Here is a 16,374-nt window from a genome sequence, read left to right on the forward strand (position 1 = left end):
AATTTATTTAAAAATTTTTAAATGGAAGTATAGTTGATATATATGTTATAGGTATATAATATAGTGATTCACAAATTAAAAAAAAATTGAAGTACAGTTGATTTACAGTATTGTGTTAGTTTCCGGTGTACAGCAGAGTGATTCAGTCACACACACATATGTATCTATTTTTTTCTCAGATTCTTTTTCCTTATAGGTTATTACAAAATATTGAGTATACTTCCCTGTACTATACAGTAGGTCTCTGTTGGTTATCTGTTTTATATGCAGTAGTGTCTTATGTTAATCCCAAACTCCTAATTTATCCCCCCACCCCCCAACCCTTTCCCCTTTGGTAACCATAAGTTTGTTTTCTGTGTCTGTGGGTTATGTCTGTTTTGTATATAAGTTCATTTGTGTCTTTTTTTTTTTTTTAAGAATCTACATGTAAGTGATATCATATGATATTTGTCTTTCTCTGTCTGGCTTACTTTACTTAGTATGATAATCTCTAGATCCATCCATGTTGCTGCAAATGCCATTATTTCATTGGTTTTTATGGCTGAGTATTCCATTGTATATATGTACCACATCTTTATCCATTCATCTGTTGATGGACATTTAGGTTGTTTCCATGTCTTGGCTATTGTGAATAGTGTTGCTGTGAACAAAGGGGTGCATGTATCTTTTTGGTTTAGAGTTTTGTTTGTATGCCCAGGAGTGGGATTGCTGGATCCTTTGGTAATTCTATTTTTAGTTTTCTGAGGAAACTCCATACTGTTTTCCATAGAGGCTGCACCAACTTACATTCCCACCAACAGTGTAGGAGGGTTCCCTTTTCTCCACACCCTCTCCAGCATTTATTATTTGTAGACTTTTTGATGATGGCCATTCTGACCAGTGTGAGGTGATATCTCATTGTAGTTTTGATCTGCATTTCTCTAATAGCATTGTTGAGCATCTTTTCATGTGCCCTTTGGCCATGTGTATGTCATCTCTGGAGAAATGCCTACTTAGGTCTATGCCCACTTTTTGATTGGGTTTGTTATTTTGATACTGAGCTGTATGAGCTGTTTGTATATTTTGGAAATTAAGCACTTGTCAGTTGTGTCATTTGCAAATATTTTCTCCCATTCTGTAGGTTGTCTTTTCATTTTATTTATGGTTTCCTTTGCGGTGCAAAAGCTTTTAAGTTTAATTAGGTCCCATGTGTTTATTTTTGTTTTTATTTCCATTACTCTAGGAGACAGATCCAAAAAGATATTGCTGCCATTTATGTCAGTGTTCTGCCTATGTTTTCCTCTAGGAGTTTTATGGTATCCAATCTTACATTTAGGTCTTTAATCCATTCTGAGTTTATTTTTTTATATGGTGTTAGAGAATGTTCTAATTCATTCTTTTACATGTGGCTGTCCTGTTTTCCCAGCAACCCTTATTGAAGAGACTGTCATTTCTTCATGGTATATTCGTGCCTCCTTTGTTGTAGATTAATTGACCATATGTGTGTGGGTTTATTTCTGGGCTTTCTATTCTGTTCCATTGATCTATATTTTTGTTTTGTGCTAGTACCATACTGTTTTGATGACTGTAGCTTTGTAGTATAGTCTGAAGTCAGGGAGCCTGATTGCTCCAGCTCCATTTTTCTTTCTCAAGATTGCTTTGGCTATTTGGCGTCTTTTGTGTTTCCATACAAATTAAAAAATTTTTTTCTAGTTCCATAAAAAACACCATTGGTAATTTGATAGGGATTGCATTGAATTTGTAGATCACCTTGGCAATATAGTTCGGTGTTTGTCTTCTCCTCTCACAATTACTGATTTAGATATCATATTTGTGTATGGATGATTTCCTACTTCTACTGTATGTTTGCCTTTACTGGTGAATATGATTTTAATTCAGGGAGCAGAGAGGAAAATTAAGCTTTTCTCTCTCCGTCTTGATGTGTAAATAAACATTTTATTTTCTGTTTTGTTAGCCCGTGGTCAGTTAAAGAAGTTAAGCCTCTGAATATTTGATATATATATCAGTTGTCTATCACTTGTTTCTGGTTCACTGGTATAATAAAAAATATTCTTCAAGAATACGGAACAAGACAGCTGAGAATAAAGCAGCTCATAGAATCAGAAATTCTTATGATGGAGAAATTTTTGTTTCTAAGAGCTCAAGAAACCATGAGACTGCTTACTCCCTTAGAAATAATAAGCTCTTTCTTTCCATTATAAAATGTAGTGTTTAACTCCAAATACATATTTTCTTAAAAGAGGGAAACTTAGTTCCTTGATCATTAAAAAAATTTCTCTTTGCAGTCTTTTCATCTGCAGATGACTATAGCGAACATGAACCACTTGAAATTCATTCCCCACAAAGACTACACAGCCAATCGCTTGGTCAGCGGGCTCCTCCAGCTGCCCAGCAATACTTCTCTTGTAATTGATGAAACTCTCCTGGAACAGGGGCAGCTGGACACGCCAGGTGTGTGCACGGACATTGTCCTTCCATTTCTAACTCCCAGCAAAGCCAGGCGTGGTAATAATTTTCTAAGGAATAACTGAATAAAGACAAATTCACACTTCACAAGTATTTAAGACAAAGGCTTGCTCTGTGAATTTGGTTAAAGCATATATCATTAACAAATAAATTGTGTACATCAACTATGTTTTGTAATAGTTTGAAAATAGTATGATAATACACCAAGTAAGTAGCAGGTAGCAGGTAGTAAGTAGCAGGGAGGAGGTTTTGCCTTTAGTCCTATATTACCTCAAAAGAAAAGTTGTAGAAAAGATCTAATAAAACATTTTTTACCAGCCAATGTGATTTAAAAAATATTTTTCAAAGAATCTCTGAAAAAATATTTAGTAGATCAGATGGTTTGCACTAACCTCAGTTATGGAACATGTTATAAAATTACAAGAAATCAGATTGCTTTATCTATGCTCAAATGAGAATTAAGAAGACACTTTGCTGGTGGTAAGTTCAAGAGGTAAAAATAGAAAAAATAGTGTAGACTGGGTAGAATTAAGGCAAACGTGAGTATAAATTCAGTAAAATTCAGTAACCTTATCTCTGTATAAAAATAGTTTTGGTTCTACCAGATTATTTTAGCCCTGTAAAGATGCCACATACAAAGTAATCATACTTTAATTGGGAACAATTTAATATCTAATTGCACACCAGATGCTTGGTATTAGATTTGGGGTGGGTGGGGGAGGAATCTTGGCTCCAGAAATATGTTTGTCTAGCTTGAAAGATATTATCTGTGAAGCCTATTAATTAATGACCATTTAGAAGATTGAACAGTGCCTCATATGCTTTTTTTAAAGCAGTAGAAATCTCATGTCTTATTATCAACGTTAGCAAAACTAATTTGGTTAGGTGATTAAAATCAAGTTACCGAAAAATTATTCCCTTGTTTTTGTAGGTGTTCATAATGTGACTGCCCTGAGCAACCTAATAACTTGGCAGAAGGTGGATTATGACTTCAGCTACCACCAGATGGAATTCCCCTGCAATATTAATGTTTTTATTACTTCGGAGGGGAGATCGCTCCTGCCGGTAATGAAGGGTCATTTTTAAGTGGGCGGAGTTTATATTGGAAAGATATCTATATTTTTGCTTTGTTTCTTGGTACTGCTTATCATTAATAAGTTAAACTTGTTTCAGAGTTGTAGCTGCTGATTATTAATGAGGGAACTGATTATTTTGTTCTATGGGATGAAATCTTTGTATCTGTAAAGAAAATCACAAGACAAGCAAAGAAAACTCTTGGCCGCAGAAACTCCCACATGTAGGGAGAGAAAGTAGAAACTGTACATTGCCTGATTAATATCCAGACCTTTGTTCTTGCTGCCTCTGTTCCATTGTTTTTTGCCAATCCTACGTGAGAAATATTTTAGAGTTCCTTTTAAAATGTTCCTAATCACCTGGTAATTATTTCCATGCTTTATGGTGAAATGCTATGGTGAATCATCAGTGACTAATGAAGAGAGCTTTTACGTCTGAGTCATTAATGATGAGAAGTATGCCCAGTTGTTGAAAAGGCATATAGTTGCTCTGCATAAAGATGTTCACCCTTGATATATGAGGAACTGCCTGTGAATGAGTATGAAATGGCCCAATGGTAAATTTCTGTGGGAGAGTGATTTGCTATATGTGGTTTCTAGAAATACAGTTCAGTAAGAAATAGAGTACATGTTCCATGATTAAGGAAACATCTAAAACATTTTAATTAGCTGCTTTTTAGAGATTCACTATCTTTTTATGTTTACTGACACCATTGAGGAAACATAAGTAACCAAGAAAATGCTAACTTCTGTAATTATTGCTGAGATAGTTATAGTGCATATAAGTTAATATTAATAAGTGACCTCCCCCTAATAATGAATTGTATTTAATTCCCTTAGGGGCTGATAGAGATGATGCATCCCCCTGAAATTCTAGATTGATTTAGGAACTTGGAAAATAATGTGTACTGTTTCTCATTTTAGGCGGACTGCCAGATCCACTTACAGCCACAGCTAATGCCACCAAACATGGAGGAGTACACAAACAGCCTTCTCTCTGCGGTGCTGCCTTCTGTGCTCAATAAATTCCGCATTTATCTGACCCTTCTGAGGTTCCTGGATTATAGCATATCTGATGAAATAACCAAGGTGTGTTTGGGTTAAAACAAAGGATTTCCCTATCTTGAATTGGGATATTTAATCAATTTACATTTACTGTAATTACTGATAAGGTAATCTTGCTATTTGTTTTCTGTGTCATAGTCTTTTTTGTTCCTCTGTTCCTCCATTATTGTCTTCTTTTTTTTGAAATAGATATTTCTAGTGTACAATTTTAATTTCCATGTCTTTTCTTTTATGACATATTTTTTTTCTTTAGTAGTTGCCCTGGGAGCCACATTAACATCTTAACTATGATCATCTGGGATTAATTTAGGGTTATGCCAGTTTAATCACAATAGTATGTCAAAGCTTTGCTCCTTTATAACTTCCATTCCTTCTCCGCTCCTTTGTGCTTTATTATCATTCACATTACGTCTTTATACATTGATACGTCTGTCGACATATTTATAATTATTGCTTTATGCAGTTGTCTTTAAAGACATTTATACTACCTTTTATATTTACCTGTGTAGTTACCTTTACCAGTGATCTTCACGTGGACCCGAGTTACTTTCACTTCAGCCGGGAGAACTCTCTTTCGTGTTTCTCAGTATTTTTTATGGGGGAGCTCTGCTTGTGACACTTTCTCAGTTTTCGCTTACCTGGGAATGTCTTAATTTTTCCTTAATTTTTGGAGACTAATTTTGCTGGATGTAGAATTCTTGGTTCATAGGCTTGTTCTTTCAGCACTTCTAAGTCCTCCAACTGCCTTCTGGATTTTCTGAGAAGTCAGTTTCCAGTGAGGGTTCTTTGTACACAATGAGTCATTTTTCTCTTGTCCTTTCAAGATTTCTCTCTCAGGCTTTTGTGACAGTTTAGCTGTAATGTGTCTACGTATGGAGCTCTTTGAATTTATCCTACTTGCAATTTATTGAGCTTCTTGGATGTGCAGATTAATGCACATTTGGGGGGAGTTTTCAGGACCTTTGGTAAGTTTTTGACCATTATTTCTTTAAGTTGCTTTCTGCCCCTTTCTCCTCTGTGGCACTCCCATGTATGTATGTGGTACACTTGATGGTTTCCCCACAGGTCTTTGAGGCTCTGTTCAGTTTTCTTCATTCTTTTTGCTTTCTGTTCCACAGACCAGATAATTTGGTCAGCCTGTCTACAGATTTGCTGAATCTTTCTTCTGCCTTTCAAGTGAATTTTTAATTTAAGTTGTATTTTTCAACTTCACAATTTCTGGTTGCTTTTTAAATAATTTCTATCACTTTACTAGTATTTTCTATTTGGTGAGACATCATTCTCATACTTAAAGTTCTTTATTCATGGTTTCCTTTAGCTCTTTGAATATATTTAAAGTAGCTAATTTAAAGTCTTTGTGTAGTAATTCCAATATTTAAGTTTCCTCAAGGACTTCTTATTTTCCAATGAAGGGGGGCTACACTTTGTTGTCTCTTTGTATTTCTCCTACTTTTTGTATTGAAAACCAGGTGTTTTAAAGATGATTTTTATTTTAATCTAGTTATTTTATTTATTTTTGGCTGCATTGGGTCTTTGCTGTGTGCGGGCTTTTCTCTAGTTGCCACGAGTGGGGGCTACTCTTTGTTGTGGTGCACAAGCTTCTCTTTGGGTGGCTTCTCTTGTTGCAGGGCACAGGCTCTAGGCGCTCAGGCTTCAGTAGTTGTGGCTCGCAGGCTCTAGAGCACAGGCTCAGTAGTTGTGGTGCATGGGCTTAGTTGCTCCACAGCATGGGGGAATCTTCCTGAACCAGGGCTCGAACCCGTGTTCCCTGCATTGGCAGGTGGATTCTTAACCACTGCGCCACCAGGGAAGCCCAAACCAGGTGTTTTAAATAATATAATTTGGCAACTCTGCTCTGGCAGATTCTGCCCTGTCCCCGCCTGCCCCTGCAGGGTTTGTTGTTGTTGCTCTTTGTTGTTTAGTGACTTTTCTGAACTGATTTTTAAAAGTCTGTTTTCTTAGTTGTATGTGGGCACTGAAGTCTTGGCTCGGTTAGCTCAGTGGGCAGTGTTTGGATAGAAATTTAATTTCCTTAGATGCCTGGAAGCAGTCTCCCAGTCTAAGGTAAGGGACTCTGTATCCATGTTGGGGCAATCCTTTAACACTCAGCCATGCAGTTTACAGCTGCCCCCTAGCCTTTGCCTTCTGCTTGCACGGAGCCTCAAGGTTGTTCAGCGGTGAGAACTTATGGCCTGCCTGCTCAGGCTCAGATCTTCTGAGCATGTGCCCAGCCCTGTGCATGCATGTGACCTTCTAAATTCCTGGTGGTCGGGAATTTATATATATGTGTGTGTGGGTGTGTATTATGTATAGATATATATGTGTGTGTATATATGTATATATACACATATATGCATATGTGTGTGTATATGTATACATATATATGTGTATTCCTCCCCCTCCAGATCCCCCTAAGGGATATCTCATTCCCCAGATTTTCTCTTTTTTTCTTTTTTTTTTTGGGGGGGGGGGGGTGGGATTTTTTTTTTCCCACAGTGACTTTTGAATTTTTTTTTTTATACAGCAGGTTCTTATTAGTTATCCATTCTATATATATTAGTGTATATATGTCACTCCCAATATCCCAATTCATCACATCACCACCCTGCCACTTTCCCCCCTTGGTGTCCATACATTTGTTCTCTACTTCTATGTCTCAATTTCTGCCCTGCAAACCGGTTCATCTGTACCATTTTCTAGGTTACACGTATATGCGTTAATATACAATATTGGTCTTTTTCTTTCTGACTTACTTCACTCTGTATGACAGTTTCTAGATGCATCCACGTCTCTACAAATGCCCCAATTTCGTTCCTTTTTATGGTTGAGTAATATTCCACTGTATATATGTACCACATCTTCTTTATCCATTCATCTGTGGATTGGCATTTAGATTGCTTCCATGTCCTGGCTATTGTAAATAGTGCTGCAGTCAACACTGGGGTGCATGTGTCTTTTTGAATTATGGTTTTCTCTGGGTATATGCCCAGTAGTGGGATTGCTTGGTCATATGGTAATTCTATCTTTACTTTTTTTAAGGAACCTCCATACTGTTCTCCATAGTGGCTGTATCAGTTTGCATTCCCACCAGTAGTGCAGGAGGGTTCCCTTTTCTCCACACCCACTCTAGCATTTGTAGTTTGTAGATTTTCTGATGATGCCTATTCTAACTGGTGTGAGGTGATACCTCATTGTTGTTTTGATTTGCATTTCCCTAATAATAAGTGATGTTGAGCAGCTTTTCATGTGTTTCTTGGCCATCTGTATGTCTTCTTTGGTGAAATGTCTATTTAGGTCTTCTGCCCATTTTTGGATTGGGTTGTTTCTTTTTTTAATATTGAGCTGCATGAGCTTTTTATATATTTTGGAGATGAATCCTTTGTCTGTTGATTTGTTTGCAAATATTTTCTCCCATTCTGAGGATTGTCTTTTTGTCTTGTTTGTAGTTTCCTTTGCAAAAGCATTTAAATTTCATTAGGTCCCATTTGTTTATTTTTACTTCCATTACTCTAGGAGGTGGATGAGAAAAGATTTGCTGTGATTTATGTCAAAGAGTGTTCTTCCTATGTTTTCCTCTAAGAGATTTATGGTATCTGGTCTTACATTTAGGTCTCTAATCCATTGAGTTTATTTTTGTGTGTGGTGTTAGGGAGTGTTCTAATTTCATTCTTTTACATGTAGCTGTCCAGTTTTCCCAGCAGCACTTATTGAAGAGACTGTCTTTTCTCCATTGTATATCCTTGCCTGCTTTATCATAGATTAGTTGACCATAGGTGTGTGGGTTTGTCTCTGGGCTTTCTATCCTGTTCCATTGATCTATATTTCTGTTTTTGTGCCAGTACCGTATTGTTTTGATTACTGTAGCTTTGTAGTATAGTTTGAAGTCAGGGAGTCTGATTCCTCCAGCTCTGTTTTTTTCCCTCAAGACTGCTTTGGCTATTCGGGGTCTTTTGTGTCTCCATGCAAATTTTAAGGTTTTTTGCTCTTGTTCTGTAAAAAATGTCATTGATAATTTGATAGGGATTGCACTGAATCTGTAGATGGCTTTGGGTAGTATAGTCATTTTCACAATATTGATTCTTCCAATCTAAGAACATGGTATATGTCTCCATCTGTTTGTAGCATCTTTAATTTCTTTCAACAGTGTTTTGTAGTTTTCTGCATACAGGTCTTTTGTCTCTGTAGATAGGTTTATTCCTGGGTATTTTATTTTTTGTTGCAGTGGTAAATAGGAGTGTTTCCTTAATTTCTCTTTCAGATTTTTAATTATTAGTATAAGGAATGCAAGAGATTTCTGTGCATTAATTTTGTGTCCTGCAACTTCACCAAATTCATTGATTAGCTCTAGTAGTTTTCTAGTTTTCTGGTGGCATCTTTAGGATTCTCTATGTATAGTATCATGTCATCTTCAAACAGTGACACTTTTACTTCTTCTTTTCCAATTTGTATTCCTTTTATTTCTTTTTCTTCTCTGATTGCCATGGCTAGGACTTCCAAAATTATGTTGAATAATAGTGGTGAGAGTGGACATCCTTGTCTTCTTCCTGATCTTAGAAGAAATGCTTTCAGTTTTTCATCATTGAGAATGATGTTTGCTGTGGGTTTGTCGCATATGGCCTTTATTATATTGAGGTAGGTTCCCTCTTTGCCCACTTTCTGGAGAGTTTTTATCATAAATAGGTGTTGAATTTTGTCAAAAGCTTTTTCTGCATCTATTGAGATGATCATGTTTTTTTTTCCTTCAATTTGTTAATATGGTGTATCACATTTATATTGAAGAATCCTTGCATTCCTGGGATAAATCCCACTTGGTCATGGTGTATGTTCCTTTTAATGGGTTTTGGATTCTGTTTGCTAGTATTTCGTTGAGGACTTTTGCATCTATATTCATGAGTTATATTGGTCTGTAATTTTCTTTTTTTGTAGTATCTGTCTGGTTTTGGTATCAGGGTGATGGTGGCCTCATAGAATGAGCTTGGGAGTGTTCCTTCCTCTGCAATTTTTTGGCAGATTTTGAGAAGGATGTGTGTTAGTTCTTCTGCAGATGTTTGGTAGAATCATCTGTGAAGCCATCTGGTCCTGGACTTTTGTTTGTTGGAATATTTTGAATCACAGTTTCAATTTTATTACCTGTGATTGGTCTGTTCATATTTGCTATTTCTTCCTGGTTCAGTCTTGGAAGGTTATACCTTTCTAAGAATTTGTCCATTTCTACCAGGTTGTCCATTTTATTGGCATAGAGTTGCTTTTAGTAGTCTCTTAGGATGCTTTGTATTTCTGCTGTGTCTGTTGTAATTTCTCCTTTTTCATTTCTAATTTTATTCATTTGAGTCCTCTCCCTCTTTCTTGATCGGTCTGGGTAAAGGTTTATCAGTTTTGTTTATCTTCTCAACCAGCTTTTAGTTTTATTGATCTTTGCTGTTGTTTTCTTTGTTTCTATTTCATTTTTTTCTGCTCTGATCTTTATGTTTTCTTTCCTTCTGCTAACTTTGGGTTTTGTTTGTTCTTTCTCTAGTTCCTTTAGGTATAAGGTTAGGTGTTTATCTGAGATTTTTCTTGTTTCTTGAGGTAAGATTGTATTGCTATGAAGTTCCCTCTTAGAACTGCTTTTGCTGCATCCCATAGGTTTTGGATCATCATGTTTTGTTATTTGTCTCTAGGTATTTTTTTAATTTCCTCTTTGATTTCTTCAGTGATCTCTTGGTTATTTAGTAATGTATTGTTTAGCCTCCATGTGTTTGTGTTTTTTTACGGTTTTTTCCCTGTAATTCATTTCTAATCTCATAGCGTTGTGGTCAGAAAAGATGCTTGATATGATTTCAATTTTCTTAAATTTACTGAGGGCTGTTTTGTGACCCAAGATGTGATCTATCCTGGAGGGTGTTCTGTGTGCAGTGGAGAAGAAAGTGTAATCTGCTGTTTTTGGATGGAAGGTTCTATAAAATATCAATTAAATCTGTCTGGTCTATTGTGTCATTTAAAGGTGTTAGCAGTTGCCTTATGTATTGAGGTGCTCCTATGTTGGGTGCATATATAATTGTTATATCTTTTTCTTGGATTGATCCCTTGATCATTATGTAGTGTCCTTCCTTGTCTCTTGTAACAATCTTTATTTTAAAGTCTATTTTATCTGATATGAGTATTGCTACTCCAGCTTTCTTTTGATTTCCATTTGCATGGAAAATCTTTTTCCATCCCCTCACTTTCAGTCTGTATGTGTCCCTAGGTCTGAAGTGGGTCTCTTGTACACAGCATATATATGGGTCTTGTTTTTGTATCCATTCAGTGAGCCTGTGTCTTTTGGTTGGAGCATTTAATCCATTCATGTTTAAGGTAATTATTGATATGTATGTTCCTATTACCATTTTAATTGTTTTGGGTTTATTTTTGTAGGTCCTTTTCTTTTGTGTTTCCCAGTTAGAGAAGTTCCTTTAGCATTTGTTGTAGAGCTAGTTTGGTGGTGCTGAATTCTCTTAGCTTCTGCTTGTCTGTAAACCATTAGATTTCTCCATCAAATCTGAATGAGATCCTTGCCAGGTAGAGTGATCTTGGTTGTAGGTTCTTCCCTTTCATCACTTTAAATATGTTGTGCCACTCCCTTCTGGCTTGTAGAGTTTCTGCTGAGAAATCAGCTGTTAACCTTATGGGAGTTCCCTTGTATATTATGTGTCATTTTTCCCTTGCTGCTTTCAATAATTTTTCTTTGTCTTTAATTTTTGCCAATTTGATTACTATGTGTCTCGGTGTGTTTCTCCTTGGGTTTATCTTGCCTGGGACTCTCTGTGCTTCCTGGACTTGGGTGGCTATTTCCTTTCCCATGTTAGGGAAGTTTATGACTATAATCTCTTCACATATTTTCTCGGGTCCTTTCTCTCTCTCTTCTCCTTCTGGGACCCCTATAATCCGAATGTTGTTGCGTTTAATGTTGTCTCAGAGGTCTCTTTGGCTGTCTTCATTTCTTTTCATTGTTTTTTCTTTATTCTGTTCTGCAGCAGTGAATTCCACCTTTCTGTCTTCCAGGTCACTTATCCATTCTTCTGCCTCAGTTATTCTGCTATTGATTCCTTCTAGTGTAGTTTTCATTTCAGTTATTGTATTGTTCATCTCTGTTTGTTTGTTAATTCTTCTAGGTCTTTGTTAAACATTTCTTGCATCTTCTCGATCTTTCCTCCATTCTTTTTCTGAGGTCCTTGATCATCTTTACTGTCATTATTCTGAATTCTTTTTTTCAGCATTACCTATCTCCACTTCATTTAGTTGTTTCTGTGGGCTTTTATCTTTTTCCTTCATCTGGTACGTAGCCCTCTGCCTTTTCATCTTGTCTGTCTTTCTGTGAATGTGGTTTTTGTTCCACAGGCTGCAGGATTGTAGTTCTTGCTTCTGCTGTCTGCCCTCTGGTGGATGAGGCTATCTAAGAGGCTTGTGCAAGTTTCCTGATGGGAGGGACTGGTGGTGGGTAGAGCTGGCTGTTGCTCTGGTGGGCAGAGCTCAGTAAAACTTTAATGCGCTTGTCTGCTGATGGATGGGGCTGGGTTCCTTCCCTGTTGGTTGTTTGGCCTGAGGCAACCCAATACTGGAGCCTGCCCAGGTTCTTTGGTGGGGCTAATGACAGACTCTGGGAGGGCTCACGCCAAGGAGTACTTCCCAGAACTGCTGCCAGTGTGCTTGTCCTCACGGTGAGCCACAGCCACCCCCGCCTCTGCAGGAGACCCTCTAACACTAGCAGGTAGGTCTGCTTCAGTCTCCTATGGGGTCACTGCTCCTTCCCCTGCATCCCGATGTGCACACTACTTTGTGTGTGATCTCCAAGAGTGGAGTCTCTGTTTCCCCCAATCCTGTCAAAGTCCTGCAATCAAATCTCACTAGCCTTCAAAGTCTGATTCTCTGGGAATTTCTCCTCCTGTTCCCGATCCCCCAGGTTGGGAAGCCTGACGTGGGGCTCAGAACCTTCACTCCAGTGGGGGGACTTCTGTGGTATAAGTGTTCTCCAGTTTGTGAGTCACCCACCCAGTGGTTATGGGATTTGACTTTATTGTGATTGTGCCCCTCCTACTGTCTCACTGTGGCTTCTTTGCCTTTGGATGTGGGGTATCGTTTTTCGTGAGTTCCAGTGTCTTCCTGTTGATGATTATTCAGCAGTTAGTTGTGATTCCGGTGCTCTCGCAAGAGGGAGTGAGCGCATGTCCATCTACTCCGCGGTCTTGAACCAATCTCTCTCATTCCCTATAGTTTCGTTTTAATGGTTTTGGTTAGCCTGCTGTTTGCCCCAACTGTTACCCAGTGTCTGGGACAGCTAAGATGATCAGTAGTGGCTTCTGATTGTTTTTGATAAAAACTCTGGGGGAATAGGCTATTCACAGTGGGCAAGTGCCAAGTCAGGTGCAATAAAGACAGGCTTGCAAACGGATTCTTCCTGGGAACCACCAGACAGTCACATAATGACAGTTCGCTGGGAATGGTGCTTTGACAGAGCTCTAGACCCACAGCCCTCTCTAGTGGTTGCCAGGCAGTTTTCAGGGCTGCTTGGAGGTGGGTAGAGGAATAGGGCAAATTTAAATGCCTCAAAGCTCACTATTCTTCCTATCTTTCTTGAAAAAATGCTCCCCGAATTGTTTCAAGCATCTGGTTAACGTCTAGAGTTTTGAAGAAGCTGATTTTGATCACTTTTGGCAGTGTTCGTTTTCCCTTTAATGGTGGTGAGGATTTTCAGAGGTCCTTACTCTTGGCGGTTTTTGCTGATTTCTCTCTTCCCTGTGTTTAAAGGCATCATGTTTGCTATGCAAGTTGCTGGCTTTTATCTGTTTGCCTGGTGTTCTCAAATGAATCTCGAGTTTTGTTACTTTGTTTAGAGTACTTTCCTCAGTGGTATAACTTATGGGTATTTTGGTTTTCAGTCCTTTTACCCATATTACCTCGTTTGTCTAAGATGCAGGGTGACTTCCTCATTTTCACATCAGGCAAGGCACCATGTTACCTTCCTTTTCCCTACAAAATGCAAATGTCGTTTCCTCATAAGGAATAATTTTAAAGTTCATTTACTGTTTTGATAAAGGCAGTTGAAGATGATTTTGTGGAGATGCGCAAGAACGATCCTCAGAGCATCACTGCCGATGATCTCCACCAGTTGCTCATTGTAGCTCGGTGAGTGTACATGTCCACGATTGCCTTTCCAGTGAGCTGTGGATAAATCTGCTTATTTAGGATAACTGAGGCCGACTTACAAAAATGGAAATGAACTTTTTCCTTCTAAAAGTCCCTTGTGAAATGACTCATTGAGGGGGAATCAGTGGCCAGGGATCACCTCGGTGGACCAGGCATGCTCCCTGTTCTCCACACTTCAAAGAGGGAATCACCCTCTAAATATGACTCTTAAATTGTTCCTTTACAGAAGTCTAACTTGGCTTTTGAGTTCTGTAGTTACCAGATGGTCTTGTCTTCCACAACAGTACTTTAAAAAAAAACTTACAAACCAAGTAGGTCTTAAAAAAAAAACTCATTATTCTAGGTCTAGACTTAAATTTGTTTCTGTATTTCAAACCAGGTTTCTGTCTCTCAGTGCTGGTCAGACAACACTGTCCAGAGAACGATGGCTAAGAGCAAAGCAGCTAGAGGCTTTAAGAAGAACCAGGCTTCAGCAGCAGAAATGTGTGAATGGAAATGAACTTTGAAGGTACTGACATCTATGAAAGAGTAATGGGCAAGTTGTAGCCACGTTATTGTAAAATTCAAATATCATTTATACCACACTGTTTTGTAGATAATTTGTATCAAAAAAAAAAAAAAAAAAAAAAACCAATGTCTTTTCCTGAAATCACACCTGGTAACATCTAAAGTTTATATAATATTCAGTAAGGGCTTTTTCCTTACTGATTTTATGGAGCTTTTGAAGTTTGTTTTATAATTATATAAATTAGTAATGTACAAAAATGTATTTGATATTAAAAGTTTAATATTGATAATGTTGCTGATTATACCATTTCCTTAGTTTCCTTAGCTTCAGCTAAGTCATAGGCCAGACTCTGTTGAAATGCAAACATCAACATCATTTGAAGAAAATTGTTGCAATTCCAAAGTCAGAGGAATTGTTCACTTCAGATTTTTATGACTTTCCAATGAACAGTGGGTGTGAATGTGTACAGTGGTCCAAGTTTGGGGAATGGAGCATACTTGCCATAATTCACATGATCATGTGAAATTCTGTAATATTATTTCCCAGACATCTGACCACAGCTTTTCTCCACGTAACAGTGGTTAACAACATGCAAAACAAGTCTTTAAATGGCAGTGGTTCCCAGACTTTTTGGGTTTCATGGACCAGTAATACTTCCAAAAATTGTGGGGATTGACAGAGTTGCCAATTTATTTTGCCAAGTAATCTGAAAGAAGTTACTGTATTATCACCCTTTTTTTTTTCATAAAAGGACAATCTCAGAACAAGAGATAGTCCTTTAAATAGAATAAATGTAGCTTTTTGAAAAAACACTATATCATCCTTACTTTTCTCATTTCACTCCAGTGCATTTGGGAACCACTGTTTTATGGACTCGTTTAAGGGAATGCCGTCTGCCCTGTGAAGTTGTTTTGCCCAAATAGGAAGAGGATAAAATTTAACTTTTAAAAAAATGCCTTCTTTAGAAAAAAGTGGTTTTTAATTCTTTTCCTTAATAAATGTCATTTAGTTGCTGTGATTACATTGGATTTTGCACTTTTTATATAAATTTATCAATTAGTTCCAGATGTATTAGATGAACTAATATTATCTGCTAGTCCAGGAATGCCCTGATAAAACTGTATGTAGGTAGGTTTTCCCCAGCCATATTACAGTTTTAATACAAATTTTCAAAGGAATAAAAATATTATCCATAGCTAGAAAGCGAATTGATACAGTATAATAGTATAAGTGGCATCAAGAATCTTTGGAAAGTTTAGAACATTACTTTTAAGCTATCACTGGTTATATGTAAAGATTAATTTTGATTAGTTTCTTTTAGTCAGTAACTTACTTAGTCGGAAACATTAGAGATCAGTTAAATGATTACTTAAGTTCTGCACCCCCTGGCCCCCAAGGCCGAAAGTGACATTGCTAACCAAGAAAACAGGGTAAGCCTTGAAATTGGAGGGATGTATTTTATGCCTCATGAGCTGAAGTGAAAATTACTAGTTGTTTAACTTTTCCTAAACGCAAATCTATTTTTATAAACAAATGTAAATAATCTGTTTATACTTAGAATTCTAACTGGTTTTCATTTTTATAACTGGTAGACTAGACCTTCCTTAAACTTTTAGAAATAAAACAAAGGCTCAACTGGATTTGTGGGAATAAAATTCAACAGAGTAGATGAGTTACTGTGTGTTTATTGTGCCAGTGTGAACTGTAATTTACCAAAGAGAAGTACATAATTTGCTTGGTCTTACAGAGAAGTTCCCCTGAAAGGAAAACCCTCTTTCAAATAAATAAAACTTCCTCAATTACTAGTACTTTGAGCTGTTTTTCATGAATTATGAGACTCACCCCATGTGATCTTCTGTGTGGAAAACCATTACCAGAGGTAAACTTCAGCATGTGAGGTGGTGCAGCATGGCGTCCTCCCTCTGAAGTCCCACTCAGGTAAGAGATTAGTACTCTGGGCTTCAGAAATCCTTTTCTCCTTGGACAGTGAAGTTTGTTGTTCTAGTGCAATGTTAATCCTATTTGAAGCACCGGGAAACTGAACAGACAACAATCTATATGTTATCACCCTGATTGAAATTAAATTTTAATTTTAGTTTT

At 37.3% G+C, this 16,374-nt stretch overlaps 1 protein-coding gene across 2 annotated transcripts in view; it reads left to right on the forward strand.

The window, feature by feature from the left end:
• Positions 1-16,073, forward strand: part of MCMBP (minichromosome maintenance complex binding protein) — a 67,199-nt gene extending 51,126 nt beyond the window's left edge. For both annotated transcript variants that reach the window (XM_059052464.2, XM_059052465.2), the window contains exons 12-16: positions 2,286-2,451; positions 3,398-3,531; positions 4,464-4,628; positions 13,657-13,745; positions 14,146-16,073. In XM_059052464.2, coding sequence (XP_058908447.1) covers positions 2,286-2,451; positions 3,398-3,531; positions 4,464-4,628; positions 13,657-13,745; positions 14,146-14,272 — 681 coding nt within the window. In that variant the 3' untranslated portion in view covers positions 14,273-16,073. The remainder of the gene's footprint in view (positions 1-2,285; positions 2,452-3,397; positions 3,532-4,463; positions 4,629-13,656; positions 13,746-14,145) is intronic.
• The last annotated feature ends 301 nt before the right edge of the window (positions 16,074-16,374 follow it).

This window comes from Kogia breviceps, chromosome 2 (genome assembly GCF_026419965.1).
Source record: "Kogia breviceps isolate mKogBre1 chromosome 2, mKogBre1 haplotype 1, whole genome shotgun sequence".
NCBI lineage: Eukaryota > Metazoa > Chordata > Mammalia > Artiodactyla > Physeteridae > Kogia > Kogia breviceps.